We start from the raw sequence: 10,452 nt of genomic DNA on the forward strand, positions 1-10,452 counted from the left end.
ATGCAAAACACAATCTGTAATAAACTAGAACTACCGCCTTGAGGTTGTTTGCCTCCACCAACCAGTCAAGTTGCAGTTTACATTGATGTCTGTCCAGACTCATATAATATATTTAGTGAAGACTGTAAAGCAATTCAATAAAATATATTAAGCCTATGTTTTGTGTAAAATGGACGCTTAACACACATCTTCAACCTGGCAGCACCGAAGACAATCACCACAGTTTCAAGGTGGGGCACCTAAGATTAGTGTCACCTGTACAGTATCCGACTTAATGTCCTCCCTTCTGTTCCTGAGTTACGGCGTTGAATAATGAAAAGTGTTTCTTTGATGTCACAGTCAAGTTGACCTTTTGTAAATAAAATGTCATCACACCATCATTTTATCGTATCAGACATATGTGTGAAATGTTGTCATAATAAGCATAGGAATTCTTGAGTTATGGCCAAAAACACAATTTGTGAGGTCACAGTGACCTTACCCAAAGTGGTTGTTTGTGCCACATTTGAAGAATTTCCCTCCAAGGCGTTCCCTAAGATATTGCGTTCATGAGAATGGGAGTGACAGACGGACAACCCAAAAACATAATGCCTCCGGCCCGGGCTGTCTAGGGTTGGGTAGCATTTGGGTTTTTTTCCGATACCAGTGCTAAAATGATACTTTTAAAATGGTTCCGGTGCCTAAACGTTGCCTGAACCGATAATTTAAAGAGCACGAAATGACAGCAGCACAGGCATTTAAGTAGCACCGCAATGAGGCACTGAAATCTGGGTTGTCATTTGGTCCAGTAGATACTGGTTGTTAAGGAACTGGGGCCATATTGGCACCAGGTTTTGGTAACCAATCCTACGGCTCTAGTCATAAAAACAAAAAATACAGGATAGTATAGGATAACAGAAACATATATTTACCTTGCCAGTAGACTTGACTCCCTTCCAGATGCAGAAGAAGCAGATGACCCAGACGAGCAGTAAACACAGAGCCAGGTCCCATTTAACAGGACCAATATCCTCTATACCACTGGTGATACCCAGCACATTATGTCTGAAACATAAAAGGAAAGCTCTGTAAATGTGTGGGTCCATCTGTGCAACTCAATCACAGCACTTCATGACATGTTGACAAAAAGACAATTACACCAATTTCAGGTTAATCAAGTGGGCGTTTTTGACCAAATTACTGATGTTTGAGCTTCCCGTGTCCTTTCGACAACTGAAAAGGTTGTCTTTGGCGGGGGTCTTCAACCACACTGCCTGCTAAATGTTTGAGATAATAAAATCTAACAACCCTGCAGTCTTTGGTATTCGTCCGTTTCCCTTTATTAGTCTCTCCGACTGCCAGCCAATCAAATCAAAGCTAAAACAAAGCCTCTGTATTATGGTTCCTTAATGTCTGTCTTGGCCTACATAAAGTTGTAGGTTACCATTTAGAAGACATATAGAATGTAACTAACCATGACACATTACATGACATAACATGAAAACGTGTAGTTATGCAAGTGAGCATTCATGCATGTGTGCTCTTATGTAACTCACTCCCAGAACTCGGTGACGGGGGAGGTGAAGTTGGTGGCGTTGGCGGCCAGCCATAGGGATTTGTTCTTGCGGTAGGTGTCCTCAATGCAGCGATCGGTGTTCCAGGACTGATTGCACTTGGCCCAGGGCAGCTCCGGCTGAAAACACTGAAACACATACAAAAAACAGGAGTTACATTAGAGGACAACTTAGCTTTGTGCCATGCTTGCACCACTCAAGTTTTAATTGTTTGAAATCATTGAGTACAGCTTCTCTTTTTGTCTAAGGTAGGTTGACATGGCCTAAGTGTAATACACTCTAACTCCTAATTTCCACCGGTTGCGAAACGGCTGCGGAACGGCTCCGCTGCGAACAGCTCCGTGCTCTGCCGTCCGTCAATACCCACCAGGTCCGGATTTGTTGCAGTACGGCTGCGGCCATGACTGACAGCTGAAGTCACGAGGACCCACGAGATCTCGCGAATTCACGTAGAACAGAACCACAAAACCAACAACAGTTTGTTTCCATCCAGAGGAGTAGAGGGGAAACAACTCTGTGCTGTGTTTTCAAGGTGTAGTGCAGGGAAATATGATCCGCCGTGAGCACGGTTTATTTTATTTCGAAAATTAACCGGATGTTTTATTTTGTTTTTTCTGTGCTCAATTTCCTGTCCCGCACAATCTGAATTGTGCTGAATTGCTGCGGAGCTCTCCGGCGTCCGGCAAAAATAGAAGCTCTGCGTATCTGCTCCGGAGGGCTGCGGACCGCCGGAGCTGGGACGCAGTTGGAACGCAGCCGTTCCGCAGTCAGTGGAAATACACACATTGACTTTAATGGAAACCTATTGACTCCGCCGCCGTTCCGGAGCCGTTCCGCAACTGGTGGAAATTGGGGGTAAGGCCCGAAACATTTTCAACGCAATTACGTGAACGCCTGGCCCAGCTAGCACTGACGCACGTCCCTAGTGAACATACTGAATGTTCGCCTGTGCAGTTAACCAACATCTTTAAGGGGGCTAATCAGAGCATTTCCATCAGGCCCTCAGGAAGTGCACCGGGCTTTGAAGCAAATTAAACATAGTGCCTAAATAGTGGAATTACAACTCCCAGCCCGTCATTTGATGCCATCTGTCCCAAAAATGCTCAGCCAGCGGAGGACTACAGACGCAGCACCAGTGGAATCAACGGTGAGGTATGATAAGCTGTGAAGTTATTGATTTGAAACTTGATGCTATGACCTTATACACAAAAACACACCTACACATACAGGTATGTACTGTATACACACACATTTACACTCTCCCTTTTTCATTTATGTGCAAATTCAAAAGTAGTTTTTATATGAACCAACCTTGGCTTACATTATGTTCATGGGCTGGTAAGAAATTATGATTTACTTCGATGAACTATTCATTTTACTCCAGACACTCAAAAAATTCTACCAGAAGTGTTTCTACAAGACTGACATTCCAGCGAGTGAGTACGTAGAGGGTCGAGAATCAGAAGTCACACAGGACAAAAATCCTTCAGTATTTCTACAATGGAAGTCATTTATGAGGGAAATGAGAGAAAATAAATGAAAGTTTTTTTTTTATTGCCATCAGAGTTTCTTTTTTCCAAACCTACCTGGAACAGGTAGTAGAGGCCCCAGGCCAGGATGACAATGTAGTAGATATTCAGTAGGGACACGATCACGACTGAGGCATAACCAATACCTGGAGAATGGGAGAGGGGTCAAAGTGATGATACAAGAAGACGTCAACAGTCCAGTGAAATGGCCACATAGCAGAAAAGATGGCAAAAGACATTTGTTTATATAAAAGTACATAAAAACCTAAACTGAACCCTCTTTTAAATAACATATGCCATTTCTATGTAAAAATACAACATCTGGAATTTAGGGCATTTCCCTATGTCCACATGTGAATGATTGCTGACTGACATTGTCAATTCCTTCAAAAAACAAGAACAATTTTCATCATATTAGTCCCTGTAGTGTCACATTTTGATTAACAGTAAGGTTTTTAGTGCTGGATTTTGACTGGCCATAAAGCAGGACGTGACAGTACTAGGTTCAAGATCTAGGTCTACAGCAATCATGTTTTAGTGGTTTTAACCTTCAATGGCATTATCTAGCCTTGAGATAGTGCTGGTGGTAAACACAGGATCCGGGCTGTGTGTGTTTGTGTTCCTGTGTTTCTACTACACAAGGATATAAGGATAAGAAAATGGGAGAAACAGGTGTAGGAGTTGGGATTTGGGTCAAGATTTGGACATGGATTAGGTTTTAGGTTAGAGGTTAAGTAATGATTGTGGTCCTTATAAGTATATTAGTACAGACTTGTGTGTGTGTGTGTGTGTGTGTGTGTGTCAGCACACATTGCCGACAGAGCCCACTCATCCAAATTAATGTCCTTCAATGTCATTGGCCATCTGTGTGTGTGTGCGTGTGCACGTTGGTCTTTGTGAACTGTCCGCATGAATTTTAGAGTGTGTCTCTGTGTGTATGAACTATTTCACCATAGGATCATGTCCTTTTATTCACTCAGATAATGTGCAGCTCACACACACACACACACAAGTGCTGATCAAACAAACAGTTGCGTCCGCCTCCATGATGTCATCTCTCCTGCTCACCGCTGACCTCGGCTGACCTCGCTCCGTCTGTTTACATTTACAACCGATCCTTTAAACGCACATTACCACTGTAAAAAATAAAGCGTTGCACTTCACACATGATGATTCCCAGAGGAATCTGGAAGAATAAAGTATCTTTGGAGGATTGAGAAGAAATAGTTGTCTGTAATATTGTTTAGTGTCAGGGTAGTCTCACATTGCCAGACCTTCCTCCACAGCGCTGCGGAGGAGGGTCTGGCTAGTTCACACAGCATTCTGGGATGGGAGAGTAACGTGCTCTGGTTTATTGGCATTTCTATAAACAAATCACAATCGTCTTGGGCGGTGCTAAGCCCCGGACACAATGAAGGCGCCTCTGCAAAATAGCCTCAGAAGGAACTGGTTTTGGTAGAACATGTATGTTTTAAAGGGCAGTTTAAAATTTTCAACAGAGCACGCCTCTAATATCTTTGGGGAGGCTGTTCCAAAGTTTAGGAGTATATGTAAAAAAAAAAAAAAAACTGCAATTTTCTCTTTCTTGTGGTTTTAAGTACCTAAAACAAATCTGCAGAAGAGGATCTAAGGGCTTGTTAAGGAACATAGGACGGCAGAGAATCGGTGATGTAGGCCGGTCTTAAGCCGTCGAGAGCTTTGTATACAAGTATGACTTTAAAATCAATTCTAGAGGACACAGGGAGCCAATGCAGTGTAGCTAAGACTGAGTAATGTCTTCTCTCTTCTTTGGTTTTGTTAGCAGTCAAGCAGCAAAGTTCTGTATAAGTTGCAGCTCAAACATCACAATGTGTGTCTCCGCCATTACCTATTTGTGCACGTTAGATGCAAGAGTCTGTTCCAGTTTAGATAATCAAATCATGTAGTCATACAGTGTGTGCTATTGACCAATTTGCTCTCTGATCCAGTCCCTTAATGGAATTACTTTATTTGCCAGAATAACATTTTTCTTTTGACATTTTGTTTGAAAATGTGTGGGTCGTATTATATTCCAGGACTCGACTTTTACGTGTTCACAACAGCAGCTGTTCTCTTTGAATTGAGCGAAACATGTTTGATGTTTAAGACGGGACCCGGGACCGCCGGCATGACATGTGCAATCGGGATAAATAAATATGAAAATAGCAAAGCAATAATAAAAAATAAAACAATATGAAATAATTATAATAAAAAAACAAGCAAATAATAAAGTGCAATGTGCTTTGAGTGAGAGAGCAGCACTTATTTTATAGTCCGCTTCATCAGCTTTCCATTCACCATCTTTCCATCCAAATGTAGCATTTTTTCTCTCCGCCTTTTCACCTCCACCATGGATTGCAGTGTGACGAACAAACTGTTTTGGAAAGAACATGTTGAGAGCCTGACTTTGGGAGTTGCCAAGCGACAACTAATAACTGTCTACCTGTCGCCCAGTGTGTTTTCTATGCATTTACTATGCCATTCATTATGGGCTCCTTCCTGCACATACCTGTATGTTGGTGGAAACAGTTGCTATATGTGGGGCATCTTAATCATATGTTGCCTGATATTTAGACTGAATTCCATATATACATGTCTGACATTGTTGTTCATGTTGTGTTAGCCGCTCTCAGTTTGGGACAGGGGTTGTTTTGCCCTAACCAATCAGTAGTGACTGTATATCGGCCCTCTGCATATCATCATCGTAGTGTTTTTCTGTTGAGAAAAATGCTGATTTAAGAGTTGTTATTTCTGTAGGTCGACAACAACCTGCATTGATCCCATCAGCGCGTAATGTCATGCTTTTCTTTGGAAGGGTTCGGAATGGACCAGCACAGCTCTGATTGACTCAGTGTTTTTAATAAGCACAACACGAGGCACTTTCCAATGCTTGAAAAATCAGAGATGCGGGCAGCAATTCAGATGTCCGGAACCACATGACTCCATTTCCTTTGTCTTCTCTCTTTCTTATTTCACTTCAGATCCGTAATGATATATTAGCACGCCAAGACTACACATTTATATTTCCAAACCATGCTTCAAACACATAAGAAAGGTATATAAAAGGTATTCCTCCTCCCTCTCTCTCTCTTTTTTTGCTTTAAATATTTTTTTCATTCTCGCCTCATTTCCTTCAGTCTCCTTCCTTTCTCCTTTATCAATCCATCTCACAGCTCCTCAGATCTCGCTGCTCTGCTTCTTTTCTATCGCTTTCATCTTTCTGATGTGTTGCAGCACTGTTGCCGTAGCAACGTGTGATTTGGGACACGCTGTACACCGTCTCGGCTGTGTGTGTGTGTGTGTGTGTGTGTGTACGAGGGGGGGGGATGTGTCTGAAAGAAAGGAAGAAAGGACATGTGTATATGTGAAAGTGAGAACAGCGTGAGTAAATAAATAAAAGATATATATAATAACCCCCCCCCCCCCCCCCCCGAGAGCAAAATTGACAGTTATGAATAATACATTAACCTTAATCAGCTGGTAACAAACAGTAGGAGGGAGGGAGGTGAGAACAACTGATGAGGTAAATGGAGAGGTGGAGAAGCTTAGGACGGAAGAGAGGGAAGAAATATGATGGAAGAAAGGAAGAGAGAGTAGAAGTAAGACTAAAAAGAAGAGACTGGAAAAAAAACACGTCTCGCTTTGATACCTGTAATAGAGTCAGGAAATACATGGGAACTCTAAATGTGCATTCTTATGAGTGAGAAGGTTTTCACAGGAGAGGATATGCGAGCTAGAGAAGGTAAACGCTGAATAGAGGCCTCAGTGTATTGGTGTACCAGTGCAAGCCAGGTTGCCTGGTAACGGTTGCAGGGTAAGGTCTCAGCCATCTGATTGGAGGAGAGTCTGGTGTGACTCAGCCTTATGTTGCACAGATATTCATCTGTGAAAAGCAACAGAGGTCTGGAAAATTCAAACCCAGTAGTTGGGCAGGAAAAAGGCTGTGACACTGGGCTGTGTGCTCATCCAGCCTGTTCTCATGAACCATACGTTCATATACTACGAAAAGTTAAACACCGTAACTCGTAAGAATTCCACGGTTTTTTTTGGCTGTATGCACCCGAATGACTGCTGCTGGGAGGAGGTCGGAGTTGATGGCTGGGCCATAAAACACAGGACTTTAAAGCCGGGGAGCAGAGTTCGCTTCCCAGGGAAAACAAAAGACTTTCACCCAGGAAATGTGTGGTCCTTGGGAGTGTTTAATTCCAAACTACGATCTTTTTCCTAAACCTAACTAGTAATTTTGGTGCCTAAACATAACTTTTAGGAGTGCACGATTCAGAAAATGTCATGATTCGTTATCGATTTTTAGGCTCAAGATTTGATTAAAAAAAAAAAATCAGTTTTCGATTCAAAAACGATTCTCGATTAAAAAAACGAAATGTAGTTACTTTTCCCATGTAATTGCAGTAGACATACAATAAAAAAAAAAAAATTTGAATCGATTTTTGGAATTCTATGAATCAAATTTGAAATCGGTAGAGTTGAATCGCGATTCGACTGTGAATCAATATTTCTGCACACCCCTAATAACTTTCGTCGCCGCGTAACACTCACTTTTTGTAGCCTAAGCAGTCTCCTTTCGTAGGATATCCTACGTTTTGGTGTGCGTTCATTTTCGTACAATATCATACGGACCCATTGAGGGTCCAGTGAGCGTTGGCTCATCATCATGCCATGTTGTCTTGCTGGCCTGATTAATAATCCGGAAAAGTTTTGTTTTGTGTTTGATGGTGAGGGCGTTGTACCAGGCTGAGATATAAAGTGAGTATTCAATAAGTGAACAGTATACCACCAAGTCGTGTTTCTGTCCAATGTTACGCCAATGTTCTCCCTTTTTAGCTCTGTCTCTACCACCAGCAGGTAGTGTACAGTGCCTTCTTAGAGCTTCTTTTAGCCACTCTGGCTGAAAACTATGCTATTCAATTCCTCAAAGTGCCCTACATTTGCAAGATTTTAAATATCTTTAAATAATGCCGTCGCAATTAAGTTATGCCAACTTTAAAAGCTGTCTGCAGACCATATTCAACATCCATGACTTGACCAAATTCAGGTGTTTAACCCCTTAAATGTACTCCTACCATGCCAGTTCCAGCTAGGTCTTAATGCGTTTACTGGTTCTGTTTGCTTGTGAATGTAAACCACATTTTTTATAAATTAGACTGTGTCTCCATGGTGGTAAGTGAGGGGGTTTCCAGGAGCAGGGTCTAAGAGCCCCCATGAGACAAAAACACACCTGGGACACTGTTGATGAGGGGGAAATTGCCATCCACCCACCACCCCAACCAACCGTTCTTTTTGCTGCTCTTCAGGGGGGCTGTGCACAACATCCAGAACATTAATATAGCATCAAACAAATATTTGCTATGTTAAGATATAGTGAAGTAATGGCGTTGGGAGCACAGAATGAAGTCACACTTGAAAAACGTGGGTATTTCACGTATTGTGAGAGCCTTTTGGAGGCAATCCCATCCCACTGTTTTTTTTCCTCAGTATTTCGAGTACAGCCCCTTTAAAACCATTCACGTTATGACAGGCACTATGTTTGCCCAAAATGTAATACTATACAATAATTAAATTAATTGGTGAGGGGCTACATACCAGTAAAGATGGGGCAGAGCTTCTCCCAGCAGGTGATGCCACCCTCAGAGGTGAACTGACCCAGGGCAACCTCCAGGAAGAAGACTGGCAGACCTCCGCCAAACAGGAAAATGAAGTAGGGGATGAGAAATGCACCTGGGTGGTGTGAAAACAATCAGCATGAATTCAAAGAAGACCATGAGGCTGTTTCACAAAAGCAGAATTTATAAATCCAGGATAACTGATAAAGCGAGACTTGACCTGACTCTGTGCATCAGTAATTCGGATAGATGCACGTTCACGGCTTTCCTTAACAGACCGCGAGGTCGATCACAGATTTACTGATGCTAAAATGGAGACTACGCATTGTTCATACATTATACAGAGTGAGAAGCAGCAGCTTCTTGTGGAAGTATGCTAGAATATGATGCGTAAACGTCTCTTTCACTCCGTTTCTCCCTCTCTCTCATGGGCTAAAATATAAATTACCTAAGTCATATAACTTCCACTGCCCGCTTTTAATGCAAAGTGTACAACTTTGTTTTTGCAAATGACAAGTGACTCATTGGATGGTTTCAGTTAAGAGCAGCAGTTGGTAAATGTATATTTTTAGACTATCATTCAGTTGGTCCGCTATTATCTGCCACGCTTTTTCTCACGTTTTTTTGTTTTTTTTTATTAGGCCGAGTTTCCTTCTTTACATACTATATGCTTTGCTCCCTTGTATATATGGGCATAGAAAAGAAAACACTGAAGAAACTGCACTCTAAAATCTAGAAGCTATAAAGAGAATTAAGTGATAAATATAATGCACACTGTAAACATGAACGTAACAGAGTGATATTCATCAGTTATTTCCCCCCCAGCAAAATATAAGGTCAAAAACCATTGAGGCGTCCTCTCCCTGTTGTTACATGAATGTACAGTAGTCTACACTATATAGTTATTGGTTCAGTGAACTAAGACTATAATTTGGGAGGATTGTACAATTAGGATATGTTCTTAAAATTGTACAATCCTCCCAAATTATAGTCCCAGTTTACTGGACAACACAAATTGTGTGCTAAGAATGCCAATTCATTGAATCATTTATTGTTAAAGAATACAAAACAAAATAAATCAACTAAAATAATTCAAGGTGCATTGGTCCACTATAGAAACACACATGTACAGCACTTTATATATTGCCCTTAGTAACTGACTTCATTTAAAAACACATTTGGCAACTTTATCAGCCTTTTCTAATTACTGCCGTAATATATTCATCAAACTTCTAACAATATGAACAGCAGTCTTCATACAGCAATATAACAGTAACAATGTCACATGAATTATAAAAAAAGAATGGTCACAACTTTAAATAACAGTACTTAACTGAACAACAATATGCACCTGTTGTTTTTTAATGCAGGCTGATAACAATAAGGTAAAACCACTGCTGAGTGATCAGAAAAGGCTCCAGGATTAATAAATCCTGGCTGTTAGCCTGGTCGGAACCAGGCTAGCTGTACAGAATAAATCTCCATGGTATCTTAGAGGTGCCTCTGCTTTTGTGAAACCGAGTCAAGGCTAAATTGAGCCAGGATAACTGGGAAATCCCAGTTTAATCCCTTATCTTGGTTTTGTGAAATAGCCCTAAATAGAGCATGTTTTTAAGCAAATCTTCCCTATATGTAAATATGTGATGTATGTTAATGCCTTACCTCCACCATTCTTGTAGCAGAGATACGGGAAACGCCAGACGTTCCCTAAACCAACAAAGCCGCCAGCTA

The 10,452-nt window shown here is 41.4% G+C and overlaps 1 protein-coding gene across 1 annotated transcript in view; it reads right to left on the reverse strand.

Annotated features, from left to right (window-relative positions):
• Positions 1-10,452, reverse strand: part of LOC116034585 (sodium- and chloride-dependent taurine transporter-like) — a 47,550-nt gene that overhangs the window by 20,453 nt on the left and 16,645 nt on the right. Inside the window, exons 2-6 of the mRNA XM_031277292.2 lie at positions 10,384-10,452; positions 8,702-8,836; positions 3,140-3,228; positions 1,536-1,681; positions 912-1,044 (exon numbers count right to left, since the gene is read on the reverse strand). The exon at positions 10,384-10,452 is cut by the window's right edge and continues 161 nt beyond it. Of these exons, the coding sequence (XP_031133152.1) occupies positions 912-1,044; positions 1,536-1,681; positions 3,140-3,228; positions 8,702-8,836; positions 10,384-10,452 (572 nt within the window). The remainder of the gene's footprint in view (positions 1-911; positions 1,045-1,535; positions 1,682-3,139; positions 3,229-8,701; positions 8,837-10,383) is intronic.

The sequence above is a fragment of the Sander lucioperca genome, chromosome 6 (genome assembly GCF_008315115.2).
Source record: "Sander lucioperca isolate FBNREF2018 chromosome 6, SLUC_FBN_1.2, whole genome shotgun sequence".
NCBI lineage: Eukaryota > Metazoa > Chordata > Actinopteri > Perciformes > Percidae > Sander > Sander lucioperca.